At 44.5% G+C, this 18,137-nt stretch overlaps 2 protein-coding genes across 4 annotated transcripts in view; one reads left to right on the top strand and one right to left on the bottom strand.

Annotated features, from left to right (window-relative positions):
- The window catches only part of Dus2 (dihydrouridine synthase 2), a 44,593-nt gene extending 32,105 nt beyond the window's left edge, over nt 1-12,488 (bottom strand). For 2 of the 3 annotated variants that reach the window (XM_059264088.1, XM_059264087.1), the window contains exon 1: nt 8,794-8,907. Coding sequence is in view for 1 of the 3 variants with exons in the window: in XM_059264086.1 (XP_059120069.1) it covers nt 560-605; nt 8,794-8,919 (172 nt within the window). In the remaining 2 variants the exon portion in view is untranslated. Of the gene's footprint in view, nt 1-559; nt 606-8,793; nt 8,936-12,146 lie in introns of those variants that run through there. The other variant, XM_059264086.1, reaches the window with a different exon arrangement.
- Nucleotides 12,264-14,141, top strand: Ddx28 (DEAD-box helicase 28). Its single transcript, XM_059264085.1, has one exon. The coding sequence runs from the start codon at nt 12,276-12,278 to the stop codon at nt 13,923-13,925; it is 1,650 nt and encodes a 549-aa protein (XP_059120068.1). The 5' UTR covers nt 12,264-12,275; the 3' UTR covers nt 13,926-14,141.
- The last annotated feature ends 3,996 nt before the right edge of the window (nt 14,142-18,137 follow it).

Here is an 18,137-nt window from a genome sequence, read left to right on the forward strand (position 1 = left end):
TTTCATTTCTCTACTAAGAAACTGCGATGGAGACAAGACATGAGATTTACCCAAGGTCGCTCAACTACTAGATGTCTGATTTGGGCCCAGTACTAAAGTTATCCTTACTCCAGGGCCCTGAAGATACTACCTACACTATGAAATATGGAAATTTCGGTGCTATCAAGTCGAAGAGAAAGGCATTCATAGCCTGTTTCACAACTGATTTATTTGTTTATTTCTGTGAATCTGAGGATCAAATGCAGGCTTTCAAACATGTTAGGCAAGCACTCTACCAACAAGCTACACCTCTGAACCTCACAGTCAAATTTGGGTACATGGTTATGATTCTATGCCCCATGTCTGTGATTTCAACTACGTGAGAGGCAGAGGTAGAAGTCAGATGTTTAAGGGCAGTCTAGTCAGCAATATGCTCTGAAGAGCAGTGACTGCTCTTGAGGGAGCAGGTGATCTATGCAATTACATAATACAACAAGGAAGGGTCCTGGGCAAAGGCACTGACAGCTCTGCTTGAGCCACCTGGGCACACACAGAATCTGGAGGCCAAGGCTACACTTACCATTTACAACTCTCCTGCACTGAAGCATCTTAAGGTCAATCAGCTCCTGCAGAGGAATCAGAAGACATTCATCAATCCTGGACACCAGGCCTCCACACAGAAGGCAGATCTTTATTATATTCCTGATGACCACCATTTAGCCAATAACCACAATACTGACAACAAACCACAGCTCTGGGGACACACTAAGTCCTGTTTCCTACAACTAAGCATGGCAAGCAAGGCCCTGAGTGAGCTACCGTGAATCTGCTGTTGTCTCCAAGACCCTGGAGACATTTGGAGCTAACAAAGGATGAGCCACTCAGAGTGCTAGAAAGAAGAGAACCGTCCAGGATACAGACACTGAGACACTGTTCTTAGAGACTAGTCTCAGTTCAAGCTCCACCACTTCAGAGAAACCTCCCACAGCAATTACTAGTCAAGGGGCAGACAGTGAAGGGCTCCTAGGGAACAGCCAAGGACAAACTGAGAAACAGAGAATAAAAGCCCTGGGTTGGGGATTTAGCTCAGTGGTAGAGCGCTTGCCTAGCAAGTGCAAGACCCTGGGTTTGGTCCTCAGCTGGGGGGGTGGGGGAGCTAAGAGAATAAAAGCCCAAGAGGAAGATGTGAGACAGACACAGGAAAGAAAAATCTACTCAGCTTACTGTATTTATGTAAACAAAGAGTTGAGCCTCCGACCAGGGTAAGATATTCCAGCAGATTCAGGACAGAAAGGAAAAAGAGATTTCTTCAAAATCACCATTATAAATGGAGAAAATGAGATGTCTACTGGTGGGTAATTCTTGGCTGGATACAAGACCGTAATGCTTTGTTCAGTGATTATTTCAGCAGATGTGGAAGATGAGTCTGAAGCTCATGGCCATGGACTCTGGGCATCCAAAAGAAAGTAAAAGACTACCATCCAAGATATTCATCCCCATACTGACCTCTTATGAGCCTCAGAAAACCACAACCCCAGCCTGGTAGACACCATTACATGCACAGGAGTGTCAAGGGGATGATCAAAAGGTCCTGATGGCATCCATGTGGCTTCTCTCAACAAAACCAACATGTAGGTAAACATATGTTCTATGTATTTCTGTGTCTGCTCTTTCAATACAACATTCAAATCATCAAACATCTACTGTCCAGTCCTGAACAAATGAACCACAGTCAAATTTGGACATATGGTTATGATTCTATGTCCCATGTCTGTGATTTCAACTACGTGAGGCACAGAGGTAGAAGTCAGATGTTTAAGGGCAGTCTAGTCTCCGTAGTGAGCTCATACCTCAAATATAAAAGTATATATTTGAAAAAAGTATTTATTTTTATTTTATGTGTATGAATGTTTGGCTTGCATGTGTATATATACCATGTGAATGCCTCGTGCCCACAGAGGTCAGAAGTGGGCATTGGATACTCTAGAATTGGAGTTACATATGGCTACGGCATGGTTTGTCAGTGCTGGGAACCAAACCAGGATCCTCTTGCAAGAGCAGCAAGTGCTCTTCACCACTGAGCCATCTCTTCATTCCCAAAACAAATTTTTAAACAGTTGAACAAGCTAACCAATTGTACCACATTAACACTCAAAAAAGTTTTCAAAGAGCTGGCAATGTAGCTCAATGGTGTAGCTTTGAATTTGTTCCCTAGTACGACCAAAGTAACAAAAACAAAAGTAAGCAGGGCATGGTAGTGTCTGCCTGTAAGCCTAGCATTTGGAAAGTAAAGGCAGGAGAGTCATAAGTTCAAGACCTGCCTAGAATGTTGAGTACAATGGCTCATGACTGTAATTCCCAGGATACAGAAGCAGGCAGATCTCTGTGAGTTCGAGGTCAGCCAGGACTAAACAGTAACACCCTGTCTCAAACAAAACAAAACAGAAAGGCAGAAACGAGCTGGAGATGGTAGAGTGCTTGCCTACTATGCACAAAGCCCTGAGTCTCACCCCCAAAACTGCATAAAAATAGAAGTGGGTTGCACACTTGTAATACCAGCACTTAGAAGGCAAAAGCAAGAGACTCAGAAGTTCAAGGTCATCTTTGGCTACATAGTGAGTTTGTGGTCAGCCTGGAATAAACTTAAAAAAAAATTAAGGGAGGGAGGGGTGTGTGTGTGTGTGTGTGTGTGTGTGTGTGTGTGTGTGTGTGTACATGCACATGTGAATGCCATGTCATTCACACACATAGAGGACAGGAAACTTCTTGAGAGTAGTTTCTCTCTTTCCACCATGTATGTTCAAAGGATTGAACTCAGGTCATCAGGCTTGGCAGCAAAAGTCTTTATCCAGTGAGCCATCTCATTAGCTAGGTAAATTTGGTTTTATTTTTGTATTGTTTTCTTTTGAGTTTTAGACAGGGTGTTGCTACGTAGCTCAAGGTTGGCCTGGAACTCAGACATGCGTTTGCCTCCGGGTTAGGATTAAAGACATGTATTACCACATACGGCCTAGATAAATCTTTTTTTGTGGTTGTTGTTTTGGTTTTGGTGGTTTTTGTTGTTGTTGTTGTTTTTCGAGACAGGGTTTCTCTGTATAGCTTTGGAGCCTGTCCTGGAACTCACTCTGTAGCCCAGGCTGGCCTCAAACTCACAGAGATCTGCCTGCCTCTGCCTCCAGAGTGCTGGGATTAAAGGCGTGCACCACCACTTAGATAAATCTTAAAAACATTATGCTAGAGCCTGGAGAGATGGCTCAACATTAAGAGCACCTGCTGCTCTTACAGAGGACTAGAGTTCCGTCCCCAGCACCCACATCAGGTGGCTCACAACTGCTTGTAACTCCAGTTCCAGGAGACCTGATACTCTCCTGTGATCTCCACAAATACTGCACTTACATGCACATACCCACATAAATTAAAATGACTTTTTTTTTTAGAAAAAAAAAAAAAAGACATTATGCTAGGTAAAATAAACTAGTTACACAATGATAAATACTGTATGGTTCCGCTTATCTGAGTCCCTTGGAGAAACAGAAAACAGAATGGTGGTAATCAGAGGCTAGAGAGGAAGGTAAGAGGGGAGTTGCTCTTATGTAATTTCAGTTTTGCAAGATGAGGTCTGTTTCATAACACAGATATACCTCACACTACTGAACTATATACTAAAAATGGTCACGATGGTGATGGAGAGATGGCTTAGTGGTTCAGAGCACTTGCTGTTCTTGAAAAAGTCCCAGGTTTCATTTCCAGTGCCTCCCATGGCAGCTCACAACCACTCCTAACTCAGATTCAGGGATCATATGCCCTCTTCTGGCCTCCTGGGGTACCAGGTACCCACAGCTTGCACAGACATTACTGTGTAGGAGTTTCCTCTGAGACTAAAAGATTCCTTTAATCCCAGCACTCACGAGCTGATGATTCTAAAGAGCTGAGGCCCTTACCACCACCTGTTCCAGTACATGAAATTAACAAGATGGGTATGGCAGGAACAAGGTGCCAGCCAGCACTCCAGGGATCAAGTCTTTCTTACTACAGGCACAGACTTAGGAAGAGATAGGACATGGAGTAGACAAACATTTATCGATGAAGACAGAATGTAAAATGCAAGTACAACGGAGAGGGACACCATTCACCCTGACCCTGGGAGGGCACAGCTGGACAGAGATGGAGTAGAACAGCAGGCAGGCTGGGGGCTTCGCCTAGAATCTATCATCCACCGAACCTGCTCAGCAACAAGGGACTACACTGGTGAAGAGCTAACATGTCCCTCTGTTGTCCTGCAGAAGCATGTGGGATTCACCATAAGCAAGGAAAAGTCAACGGTTGTCTGCTGGACATGGTGGTGCTCGCCTTTAATTCCTACACTCAGGAAAACAGAAGCAGGTGGATCTCTGGGAGTGTGGGGCCAGTCTGAATTACATAGTGAGTTCTAGAAAAGCCAAGGCTATATAGTTAGACCCTGTCTCAAAAAAAAAAGTTAACAGTTGTCTGTTCCTTGGGATTTCTTGTCCCCCAGGCCTCAGGCTCTGAGAAGTCAGTGATTCTTTATTCTTCCTTTTCCTATTTCCCTTCCAAACCAAAGAAACTTTTCTGGAGGGTAAAGGTGAGTGCCAGCCAAGAAAAACTATGATAACACACAGCTGAGCACCCCAGGGTTGTGAGGAGGCAGATGATTCATGTCTGGTGTCCCAATACCTGACCCCAGGAAACAGCTTCCTCCCTGCCGAGGTGTGTTCTAACATTGGGAAAGCTTATGGACCTGCTTACTAACAATTCCTATCACATTTCACCACAAACACTTAGGAATAAGGACATGAGCCTCTGTGCGCCTCAATTCAGAAACATGCTTTCTGTCCTCTGCATTAAATTCTTGGAACAGCCAGCCCATGGTGGCACATATCTGCAATCCCAGAACTCACAGTACTTGGGAGCTAGAGTCAGGAAAATCTAGACTTCAAGGCTAGCCTTAGATATGTAGATAGTTTGGGGACAGCCTGAATTACAATAAGACTTTGTCTTGAAAAAACAAAGAGAAAGAAAGATCTCATTGGTGAACCTCCCTTTCTTCCTCCCTACCTCCCACTTCACCTTGCCATCATCTTGGAAACCCCTGGCCCTATGCTATTCTAAGTACCAGCACGACTATCCCCAACCATAGTCACACTTCCTAGCAGGCTTCTCAGCTTTCTGTTCCATAAGGCTATGAGCAAGCTATCCAGCTGCTAGTCAAACTACACCCTCATCTCCACAGGAACAGGATGAAAGCATCACCTTCCATAAGTTCCTGTTGAAATGACTAGTAATGCCATCCCATCCCAACTTTATTTTGTTTCTGCCTGGTCCCTTCTCAGCCTTCCATACTCCACCATCCCTAACAGTTACCTTTGCCTTGGCAGTGCTTCTGGGACTGTCTGCGACCTTGACTATGGCCAGACTTATGCAGTGTCTAGAAGATACTGCTGAGCCTTGCAAAGAAAACACATGTTGTCAAGTGGTGGTGGTGGTGGTGGTAGTGGTGGTACACATCTTTAATCCCAGCACTCGGGAAGCAGAGGCTGGCGGATCTCTGTAAGTCTGAGACCAGCCTGGTCTACAGAGCGAGATCCAGGACAGCCAGGGTTATACAGAGAAACTGTGTCTCAAAACAAACAAACAAACAAACCCAAAAAAAGCAAGCAGATGTTACTAGGCCACTCTAAATCCCTCACTAAGGTACTACCTCCCATAATCATGGTTTTGTCTTTGAAAACTCTACACCTCTGATGTAGGGAGAGACAAAGGAAGAACACCCTTCTCACTGCACAGGCTCCATGCCTTATAAAAGCCCTCCCCTTTGCCCAGCCCTCTGCTCTCTCTCTTCCCATTCAAAGGCACACTCCTCTGTGTTTGTTCCCAATATAGCTCTTATGTGAGGTTTGCTGCACAGGGTAACTTTGTGGTATTTCTTGGCCCCTGGCTGCCAAGATACCCTTGTGCTGGAAAAAACCCTTACACCCGATCTTGGGCATCAAGAGACCTTTCAGAGGCACATGGTCTGGCCCACTCTTGGTCTGGCCATAAATAAAAGGACTCAAAACTATAATGGGCTTAATCAGCATGGTGGTCAATAACTATACCACACGGATCATTTCATTCCCCGCTTCCTCATTTCCAACAGATGAGTGGCTTCCTAACCTTCCTATAAGCCTATAGGGACCTCTCAGCTGAATTCCTTCCATTACCTCTTCCTTCTTTGCCTGTCACCTCAGAGAGGGGCATGTCCTGCCACTCTGCCAAGAAGCTTAGGCTGGTGTTGTGAAGCGATTTCCTCAAAGATAAAACCTTTCCTCCTGGAGGAAAGCTAGCTAACCACACTAGATGAACTGTTTTGTTTAGTTTTTCTTTCCAGACAGGGTTTCTCTGTGTAGCTCTGCCTGTCCTGAAACTCACTCTGTAGCCCAGGCTGGCCTTGAACTCACAGAGCTCAGCCTGCCTTTGGCTCCCAAGTGCTGGGATTAAAGTCATGTGCCACCAGGCCTGGCTAACACTGGATATTCTAAAGAGAGGTGAAATCTTCCATCCTTTTGCCTTCTATGCTGGAGGGAGTCTCTCAAAGACATAGGATGAGAAACATTCCTTCCTGAAGGAGAGCACCTTAGGCTCAGGAAGTAAACAACTCAAAGGCTTCAGGAAGTTACTAAAACTGATCAGATACCAGGCTCCTCCCACCAAGCATATATAAGTAGTTAGGACTTCTAAAAATTACTGTCTCGCTCAGATTAGCTAGCTAAACCACCTAGAAGGACAGGGGCTGGCTGAGCTATCTAGAAGAGGCTCAAACCAACTGAGCTGCCTATAAGAAACATTTCTCCAACCTGTCTAGCTGCCTGAAAGTTGTGCAATGCACTCTACATTCCCAGTCTTTGTGAGTCACCACCCATGCTGGGGTGAGCTTTGGTAATACAGTGCCTGTGAGTCATGTCTGCTCCTGTATGTAACTCCTCAAGTAACTCTAATAAAACTCATTTGGATCATTATAATCTCAAAAAAATAAAATAAAATAAACTCATTTGCTCAGCAAGTTGGACTTTGGTGGTATCTGTACTTTGCTCTGTTACTGTTACCCTATCTGGGATGAGTATATGTTTGTTCACATCTCTCTAGAAATGTGAACAACAGCTGGCAGCTGGATATGGCGGCACATGCCTATAGTCCCAGCACCCTGGAAACTGTGGACAGCCTGGGTTACAAAGGTAAGATTCTGTCAAAAAAAAAAAAAAAAAAAAAAAAAAAAAAAAAAAAATCCTGGAGCCAGGAAGGTGGCTCAGCAAATAAAAGACCTCCCTGCACAAACCTGATGACCTAAGTTTCATCTGTAGAACCCAAGGGGGACTTAGAGAACCACCTCCCAGAGTTGTCCTTTGACCTTCGAATGCAACTCTAGCTCCTCCCCACACAAACATTTTGTTAAAAGAAGATTTTAAACTAGGCTGAGATTCATGGTAGAATACTTGTCTAAGACCTGCAAAGTCCTTGATTCCATCTCCAGCATCAAAAACAAAATCCTGACCTTGCCTGTCCCACCTTGTACCAAATGCGTTCCTTCCTCTTATTCTATAAACATGCAAGTCATTTATAAGTCACTTTCGTCACCTTCTTTTAAACCTCAAGCTACCTATACCTGCCTATCCTCTCCCTACCCTTAACCTTAAATACCTGACAGAGTGGTCACAAGTCCGATTTCTGTTTCCTGGCTGGCTATTCACTCCTCAAGCCCTGAGCCCTCTAATATCCTACAGCTGTTCCCAGTGGCCTCTTTCTCTTATCCAATACCTTCTGGTTTTCTTCACAAAGTTCACTTATTTATCTGGCTTATCAGCTATCTGATTGCTTACAGTTTTTTGGTTTGGGTTTTGTATTTGTTTTGAGATGGGTCTTATGTAGCTAGATCTAAGCATGTTACCTCTCAGCACTTGGGAAACTGAGGCCTAACAGAATAGACTGTAGGGCTAGGCTGGACTATATAGTAAGATGCTAACTCAAAAAAAAAAAAAAAAAAAAAAAGAAAAGAAAGAAAAAACTTATTTGTTAAAAGATTGGTCCCTAATGCAACATTTCCAGAAGTGGGGCTTTTGACATTATCAACAAGTTAATCTAATGATATTATTGGGAGATGATAGAAACTTAAGAGATTTGGCCTAATTGAAGGAAGTATGTCTAAGGGGTATGAATGCCTGGTTCATTTTCTCTGCCTCTTGGTTGATACGAGGTGTGAAGTCTCTTCTACCACACATTTTGACAGTCACGTTCTGATAGCTCTTCAGAAAATTCTGATAAGTGTTCAACTGAGAACACCCCCTCACTACCCAGTATCAGCTTACTCTTGTAATTCCATTTTCCTATCAGATCTTTCTGAACCTGGGTCTGAAGCCCTAGTAATCTCTGGAGCAGCCAATGGATATATTTACTGACCTATCATCAAAAAATCCTATAGCCACCTACACCAACCTCATCCAACGTCCTTACCCTGAATCTGGTTCTCTTTCTCTCCTTCCAAATGTCAGTAGTTCACTGGTGTACTGAATGGGAACCTGGGCAGTGACATGACAGGATGCCCATCTACCCATCTGGCCCACAGCTGTCTGCCGCCTATGTTGCTGAGGGCCTCTGGACCAACAGAACTCATCAGTGTCATGTGTGTTGATCTCTCCGGATTTTAGTGAGACCATGAGTGGAGGTCCCATTCTGCCTCCCCCTCTCCCAAACACTGCCATACCCAAAGATGGAAGCTGTTCCCCCTCCCCTAAGACTCCCAGAAAACCAGGAATACCTTACCTCACAGTAAACAATGTCTGCTCCATAATCCAGGGCTAGGAGTCGCATTGGTAGAGTCCCCACCCGAACCATAGGGGCTAAGATGAGTTTATTGTGGTAGCACAGGGAGAGGCTATTCACAATCATTCCTCCTCTGCTATGCCTGAAGAAAGGGAAAACAGAGGTTAGAAATATAGTGGTGGGCTGGTGAAATGGTTCAGTGGGTAACAGCACTGGCTATAAGACTGACTACCTGAGTTTGATCCCTGGAACCCACAGTGGAAGGAGAGAACTGACTCCTGAAAGTCCTCTGACCTAGGTCATGCCCACCACACACACAATTAAAAATAATTTTTTTTTGTTTTGGTTTTTTTGAGACAGGGTTTCTCTGTGTAGTTTTGGAGCCTGTCTTGGATCTCACTCTGTAGACCAGGCTGGCCTCGAACACACCAAGATCCGCCTCCCTCTGCCTCTGGGTGCTGAGATTAAAGGCGTGCGCCACCACCGCCTGGCTAAAAATGAGAGAACCTGAGTTTGATTCCCCGGACCTACAGGGCAGCGTACAACCTTTGGTAACTCCAGCTTCAGGGGTTCTGACACCCTCTTCTGACCTTCACAGGAACCAAGCACACATGTACTACAAAGACACACATGCAGGCAAAAACGCTCATATACATAAAAAATAAAAATAACTTAAAAACAAAAACAAAAAAGAGCCGGGTGGTGGTGGCACACGCCTTTAATCCCAGCACTCGGGAGGCAGAGACAGGCGGATCTCTGAGAGTTCGAGACCAGCCTGGTCTACAGAGCAAGCTACAGGACAGGCACCAAAACTACACAGAGAAACCCTGTCTTGAAAGACCAGGTTGGGGGGGGGGGGGACATAGTGGGGGAAAAAATCCCTTCTATCATGCAGGGCAGGCATCCTCCAAACTTCTAACACTTATCTCTGATTCATGCTCAGCCATTCATTTAACAACTATTCATTAAGTGCCAGTCACTGTCATAGTCTCAGAGAAGAAAATGGACTAGCAGGACTAATAGGACTCCTGCCTGGCAGAGTGTTCAGTCCAGTAGGGGAGTACTAGCAAAAAAATTAGTAAATATATAAATAAATAAACCATTATATAATGTACTGGGAAAAAAACTTTAAAAAGCAGACAAAGAGCCAGGCAGCGGTAGCGCACGCCTTTGATCCCAGCACTTAGGAGGCAGCAGCAGGTGGATCTCTGTGAGTTTGAGGCCAACCTGGTCTACAGAGATCCAGGACAGGAACCAACACTACACAGAGAAACCCTGTCTCGAAAAACCAAAATCAAACAAACAAAAAAAGCAGACAAAGAAAGACTGAAAGCATTAAAATCAGTTTTAAATAGAGAAGCTGAGGTATGTGTCATTAAAAAGATAAGATTTAAACGAAGATTTGGATCAGCCAAGTAGGAATCCAGTAGGTGGGACATTCTCTCAAGACTTTGTTGGCTCTTCAAAGGTGACCTCGTAAAGGGTTCTAAGAGGGGAGGTAGCAGGTGCTCAATCCTGTTTTCACAGGACCACAATGACTGTTGTATTAATAGAAAATTGGGGGAAAGGGTCAAGAAAGGACTTTCAGCAGGCAGGACTGCAGGGAGATAAATTCAAAGGCAATTCAGTAGTCAACGTGAGAGATGACAGGGACTCAGTGAGTCAGGAGAAAGTAGTCACATACTAGAGCTACGGTGAAGAGGGAGGCAATAGGAACAAAGAGAAGGTCGGGGCTGGGGCTGCCAGGCTACATAAAGAGAGAAAAGGAGGGGTGTGGGGAGAGAATCAAACACAGGGACTGTAGGGTACTAGTAAGGCCCTTGCTTAGTACACATGCACAGGGCCCCAGCTTCCACCCCACGGCCATAAAGAAGAAAAACAAAATAAAATAAAAACTTATGTCCTACTGTCCTACTTTAAAAAAAAAAAAAAAAAAAAAAAAAAAAGATGGGGTCTCACTATTATAGTCCAGGTTGACCTGAACATGCTCTTTAGACCAGGCTGGCCTCCAAGTCAGAGACTTTAATCTCAAGTGCTGGGATTAAAGGCATGTACCAATATGCCCAACTAAGTGTTGATTTTTTTTTTTAATGGTACTGTCATCAATAGGTAGCTATCAGAGACTGGTTCTAAGAGCCTCAGAGTTCTAAAGTACTAAAATCTGTTGATGCTCAATCATGCCCCTTATATAAAATTCCCACATACCCATATATACTTTTGTTCTTGGCGGGGATTGAAATTAGGGCTTCATAAAAGACAGTAGGCAAGCATGGTATCACTAAGCTATATCCCAAGCCTCTCGCATATGTTTTAAATCATTTGTAAATTATTTATAATGACTAGTACAATAGAAACACAATGTAAATAGTTGTTATACTATATTGTTAGGGAGTAACATTAAAGGAAAATGTATGTACATGTTTAGTACAGACACAATTTTTTTCAAGAATATTTTCACTCTACAGTGGGAAAAATCCACAGACATCCACCTATAAATACAAAGGGCCAGCTCTAGTTAATGAAATTAAAACACTTTCTCCAGATGTTAGGAACCTCCCAGGTAATCAATCCACAAACATTGGCCTTATCTCCCACTCCAGGCACATCTCACTACATAAAATATCTGACACCCATTTTTTTCCCAGATGTGCTCAAGAAGTACGAAATTAAAAAAAAACAAAAAAACTTTTTAAATAACCTGAAGCACTAAATTCAAGTCAAGTAGTCTGCTATGTGAGATAAGCTTAATCACTCCATAAGGGTAACGGGACCCTTCTTACAACTTCTATTCGGGCAACTCAGAATCTGCCTGAGAAGTCAATGGATATCGAGGGTGGTGGGGAGTCCACTATGAGAGCTGGAAGGGGTGACAAGGGATGGAGGGGAAGCTGGCCTGGAAAGAAAGGGTCAACGTTTGAGACCTTATCTCCTACTTCAGAGACGAAATAAGCCGCAGGCCACCAGCATGCACTCCGGAGTCTCAACTAGAGAACAGGGTTGAGCCTAGATCCAGCCTCCCAACCTTTGCCTCAGTCCCCAGGCCCACCATTCATTCAGACTCTTTACTACACTTGTATCACCCAGGCTTTGAGCAGAGCGCCTATCTATGCAACCATCGCCGCACTCCGCACCCTTGGAGTTTTATGGGACGCTTGACAGGGGACCATGACCACAAATAAAAATCTCAGAAATTAGGCACCCAATTAACAGAGGCCATCCTCACTCCTGATGCCTTGAGCCAGGGCCCCACGGCCTCCTCCTATTGCCGACCCCCACTCCTGTCTCCACCGAACACCCTTCCCCAAAGATGACCCCAATCTGCACGTCGCCGTGCCCGACGGTAACCTACAGACCTCGCAGCCACTGAACTGTAGGGATCCTCCCTCCTTCCTAGGGTGCTGCAGCGCCTCACGCCACAGGCCACACTGAGCCGCGCCAGCCACCGTACTCAAGACCACGGTCGCGTGCTTGACGTCACTAGCATGCGCCTCTTCGGCATCAAGGGAACTATGGCTTTAGCCCGGCCAACGCGGCTGTTGTCACCAGCAGTTCGATCGCTTCTGGAGCCCCGACGGAACATAGCGGTGCGCGGTTCCGACGAGCCCTTGCCAGTGGTGCGCATTCCGCGGGCTCTGCAGCGACGGCAGCAACAGCGACAGAGCGACCGTGGGAGTGGCCCACGCCCGGTGCTCGTGCGACCTGGCCCCCTGCTGGTCTCGGCGCGGCGGCCGGAGTTGAACCAGCCCGCGCGCCTCACGCTGGGGCGTTGGGAGTGCGCGCCCCTGGCTTCGCGTGGCTGGAAGCATCGGCGATCGCGTCAGGATCATTTTTCCATAGAGCGAGTGCAGCAAGAGGCGCCCGCCCTGACGAACCTCTCGTCCTGTCGCAGTTTCGTGGACCTGGGTCTGGAGCCCCGAGTGCTGCTCGCGCTTCAGGAGGCTGCACCCGAAGTCGTTCGGCCAACCTCAGTGCAGTCGAAAACCATCCCCCCGCTGCTTCGCGGACGCCACATTCTCTGCGCTGCCGAAACCGGTAGTGGCAAGACTCTGAGCTACCTACTGCCCCTATTTCAACGCCTCCTGAGCAGGCCAGACCTGGACTCCCGCAGTTCCGCGGCTCCCCGGGGCTTGGTTCTGGTACCTTCCCGAGAATTAGCCCAACAGGTGCAGGCTGTGGCCCAGTCATTGGGTAGGTACTTGGGCCTGCAGGTGATACAGCTTGGAGGAGGCCTCGGCATGGGTAAGCTCAGGCTGCAGCTGTGTAAACTGTCGTCAGCGGATGTACTTGTGGCCACCCCAGGGGCTCTGTGGAAAGCCCTGAAAAGTCAACTGATCAGCTTACAGCATCTTTCCTTCATAGTGTTAGATGAAGCAGACACATTGCTGGATGAAAGCTTCCTGGAACTTGTGGACTACATCTTGGGAAAGAGTTTTATAGCAGAAAGTCCCGCTGAGTTAGAAGACCCCTTTAATCCCAAAGCTCAGTTAGTGATGGTGGGAGCCACGTTTCCAGAAGGCGTAAACCAGTTGCTGAGTAAAGTCGCCAGCCCAGACTGTCTAACCACCGTCACCAGCTCCAAGCTCCACTGCATCATGCCCCATGTCAGACAGACATTTATGAGACTAAAGGGAGCAGAGAAGGTAACAGAACTGGTTCAGATCCTCAAACAGCATGACAAAGTGAATAAGACGAAACCCTCAGGAACTGTCCTGGTGTTCTGCAACAGCTCCAGCACGGTGAACTGGCTGGGATATATTCTAGATGACCACAAAATCCAACATCTAAGGCTGCAAGGGCAAATGCCAGCCTCAATGAGGGCAGGTATCTTCCAGAGTTTCCAAAAGGGCTCCCAAGACATACTTGTCTGCACAGACATAGCCTCACGAGGTCTAGACAGCATTCACGTGGAACTGGTTGTCAATTATGATTTCCCCCCTACTCTGCAGGATTACATCCACAGAGCAGGAAGGGTGGGTCGTGTGGGCAGTGAAGTGCCAGGGACCATCATCAGTTTTGTGACCCATCCCTGGGATGTGAGCCTGGTTCAGAAAATTGAGCTGGCAGCCCGTCGAAGGAGAAGCCTTCCAGGACTAGCATCTTCAGTGAAAGACCCTTTGCCTCAACAAGCCTAATTGTTGGCTGGCTTGAATCAGATGCTCGATCAGGGATCTTCCTGGGGGCCCAGGAGGGTTGAACACACTTGTCAGTGGGTACCATTGGATCACCACACCACCCCTTGCCTCTCTGAAAACATGAACTGTTTGGAGATTTGAAAATCAAGCTACTGGCCAGAACTGGAGACTAACATATTAAAAAATAATAATAAAGTGAATTTTGACTTTATGTGATATCATGATTTTATTTTTCTTCTAATTGTATGTGTGTGTGGAAGTCCGAAGACAACTGTGTGTAATCAGTCCTCTCTTTCCACCTTTGTGTGTTCCAGGGATCTAACCGAGATCACCAGACTTGCTTGACAAGTGTCTTTATCCTCCCAGCTATCTCAGTGGACCGCATGTCATGATTTCTGACAAAATGATTTGTGTATTTTGAAACAGGTTGGCACTATGGAGCCCACAATTGACTTGAACTCACTGTGCAATTAGCTCAAGTTGGTCTCTAGTGATCCTTTTCTTCTTCCTTTTTTTTCCCCAATGGTTTTTTAAGACAGGGTCTCTCTTACCTGGGCGGTGGTGGCACATGCTTTTAGTCCCAGCACTTGGAAGGCAGATGCAGAAGGATCTCTGAGTTTGAGGCTACCCTGGTCTAGAGAGCAAGTTCCAGGACAGCCAGGGCTATACAGAGAAACCTTGTCTCCAAAAACAACAACCAAAACCAAACACAAAAAAAAAAAAACAAAAAAAAAAAAAAAACAGTCTCTTTATGTAGGCCTGGCTGTCCTGGAACTTACTGCATAGACCAGGCTGGCCTCCAACTCAAAGATCTGCATGTTGCTGCCTCCTGAGCACTAGAACTAAAGGCATGTCCCGACACACCTGGATCACTAATGGTCTTAACCTGGCTGATCAATGCCAGGACTAGAGACTTGTGCCTCTACACCTAACTAATAATGGTTTGGTGTGGACTTGCCTAACAGTAAGCACCATCCGAACAGAACTCTGTAGATCTTGAGGATTCACACTCCATCATATATAGGATTTTGTTGGCTTGGATTGGGTTGCTTTGTTTTGTTAAGGTTTATTTAATTTTGAATTATTTCTGTGTGTCTGTGTGTAGGTATGGGCACATGAAGCAGGCACTTCCAGAGGTTAGAAGAGTGAGTGAGATCCCTAGAGCTGGAGTTATGTTCAATCATGAATGTTCCTATGAAGGTGCTGGAAACCAAACTCTGGTCCTCTGCAAGCATGCACTCTTACCTACTGAGTCCTCTAACCAAGCACTATTTGGGTTTTTTGTTGTTTCTTCTTGTCATGGTTGTTTGCCCTACTGGCAGTTTAACCCAGAACCTCGAGCTTGTTGGTCAAGTGTTCTACCACTGAGCTAAGCTGCATCTCAAACACTATTGTTTGTTAACAGGTTTAAAAAGGGAGGTGAAAAGATTGTCCATTTGTATTATGTCACTGTGTCATGAGTCTGTTTTCTACAAAACACTATTTCTACAAAAATATTCTGCCAATCTCACTATGTAAAATCACTGGCAACTGTTCTCTCTTGCAGCGCCTTAACCTTCTCCCAGTGGGCGACAACTATAAATATAATGGCCTACGACACTTATAAATATGATGAGCTTGGCATCATGTTTCTGTACGCTATAAATCTGGAATCCAAGAATGAATAATAATGAAGCCATAGTTTTGGCAAAAAAATACCGAAACTGGGTCAATGAACTGATTAAATGATTATGGCACCTGACATCAAGTCTAACAACCCACATGGTGGAAAGAGATAACTACCTCAAGTTGTCCTCTGACCTTAACACTAATCTGTGGCAAATATGTCCACATAGAGATGTACAAACAAAAAGTAAATGTGAAAAGGAATTTGTGTAAAAGACAAATACAGTATTTGTATGACCTTTGATACACCTGTAGATTTTTTTTTTTAAAGATTTTTTTGGTTTTTTGTTTTGTTTTGTTTTGTTTTGTTTTGTTTTTTGAGACAGGGTTTCTCTGTGTAGCTTTGGAGCCTGTCCTGGATCTCACTTTGTAGACCAGGCTGGACTTGAACTCACAAAGATTGGCCTGGCTCTGCCTCCCGAGTGCTGGGATTAAAGGTGTGCACCACCACCACCCCGGCCCTTTTTTTAAGATTTATTTGTTTATTATGTATATAGTGTACTGCCTACATGTGTCCCTGCAGTCCAGAAGAGGACACCAGATCTCATTACAGATGGTTGTGAGCCACCATGTAGTTGCTGGGAATTGAACTAAGGACCTCTGGAAGAGCAGCCAGCCAGTGCTCTTAACCTCTGAGCCATCTCTCCAGCCCCCACACCTGTAGATTTCATTATGTGAGTTTGGCAAGGATAGAGAGAGGCTATGTTTGTTTGTTTTGTTTTTTTGTTTTGTTATTTTGTTTTTGGTTTTTTTTTCTTTGTTTTGTTGTTTTGTTTTGTTTTGTTTTTTTGTTTTGAGACAGGGTCTCACTGCTGGCATGAAAATTGCTCTGTAGACCAGACTGGTCTCAAACTCAGAGAGCTCTTCCTGCCTCTGTCTCACAAATGCTGGGATTAACACTGGGTGTGGTGGCATATGTGACTGGTATTTTTAGTAGTTTGGAAAGAGTCTTATGTATAATCCAGGCTACCCTTGAACTCATACTGTTCTTCCTACCTCAGCCTTCTATTATTACTACTACTTGTATTGGAGCCCATGCCTGCTTCAATCTTTTTTAAAAATTGAATAGATTTATTTATTGAGAGGAAACTATTCTTTTTTTTAATAGTTTTTTAAAGATTTATTTTATGTCTGAGTGCTCTATCTGCATGTACACCTGCATGCCAGAAGAGGGCAGCAGATCTCCTTATAGATGTGTGATCATACTTTCCAAGTTAGTGTGTCTGTGTAAGGGTGGTGGGTTTTGTTCCTGGTTTTATTTTCTATAATTTTTTCACAAATTCCCTTGAAATGTTGTTTGTCACCCAGCCTGGCTTGGATGTTAGTAATTAGTCAAAGATACATTGGAACTCATGATCCTCATGTGTCAGTCTCCTGAGTACAAGTCTAAGGGTGTATGACGTGCTCCCAACATTTGCTGTTTTGTCAACACATATTAAGAACGTTAATGTTCAAATGCTTAATAGAAGAGAATATAAGAAACACTAAATACCTCATGTGTGTATCCAAAAACCATTTTTCATCTATCTAGAAGAAATGTAATGAAGTAGCATAATCGGCAATCAACTGTATATTTCACAGTATAACTGATGTACTATGGATATGTATATATCATTTGTAGTTCCATGCATCTTCATGTCTTTATCAGTTATCCATTTCACATAATATCTTGAAGTATTGCCTTCTAAGGGAATTATCCAAAAATGCCAGATAATATAATGCCATGAGATTTTTTTTTTTAAATCTGTTGTGTGTTTGTGTAATGTGACTATGGGTTTTAGGCCATGACAGATATGTAGAGACGAGAAGACAACTTTGTGGGGTCTACTTTTGTCCAACTTCGTATGGTGATCAAGTTGAGGTTACAGCCTTGCATAACACAGATATTTCCAACATAGTTGTCTCATTGATGCTCAAATAAGATTAGGTGAAACATTACATCAGTAAAATATTGTCTTCTTTTCAGATTGTAAACATAACTTCTTTGAAGCATAATGAAAACAGGAGAAATTGAATAATAAATCCTATTTCCAAATTGAAAAAAAAAGATTTATGTCTGAGCGCTCTGTCTGTACGTACACCTGCATGCCAGAAGAGGGCAGCAGATCTCCTTATAAATGGCCATGCCCCACCATGTGGTTGCTGGGAATTGAATTCAAGACTACTAAAGGCTCTTAACGCTGAGCCATCTCTCCAGCCCCTGAGAGGAAATTATTCTCGATGACCTTTAACTTCTGATCATGCAGCATCCACACCCAAGAGCAGAAACTACAAGAGTACACATTCTGGAGTATGTGGTGCTGAGGATGGAGCCCAGGGCTCCTGCAGGCTAGGTGAGCACTCTGAAAACAGCTCTACATACACAGCTGCTCCTTAGATTTTCTTGAGACCTCAATTGTAAAAAGACAAAGGTTCTATGAATGTATTCTTCGGACAAAACAAGGTCAATAGAAGCCTGTCTGTTTTTTGATGTGTGAGAGGGGAGTGTAGCATGAATCTTAAATGTTCTTATTAATGAAATCAAACCTGAGCCAGGTATTGGGGTAA

Source organism: Peromyscus eremicus, chromosome 5 (assembly GCF_949786415.1).
Source record: "Peromyscus eremicus chromosome 5, PerEre_H2_v1, whole genome shotgun sequence".
Lineage (NCBI taxonomy): Eukaryota > Metazoa > Chordata > Mammalia > Rodentia > Cricetidae > Peromyscus > Peromyscus eremicus.

Coding starts and splice junctions, on each gene's coding strand:
- Ddx28 (XM_059264085.1), top strand. CDS start 12,276: ATGCGCCTCTTCGGCATCAAGGGAACTATGGCTTTAGCCCGGCCAACG.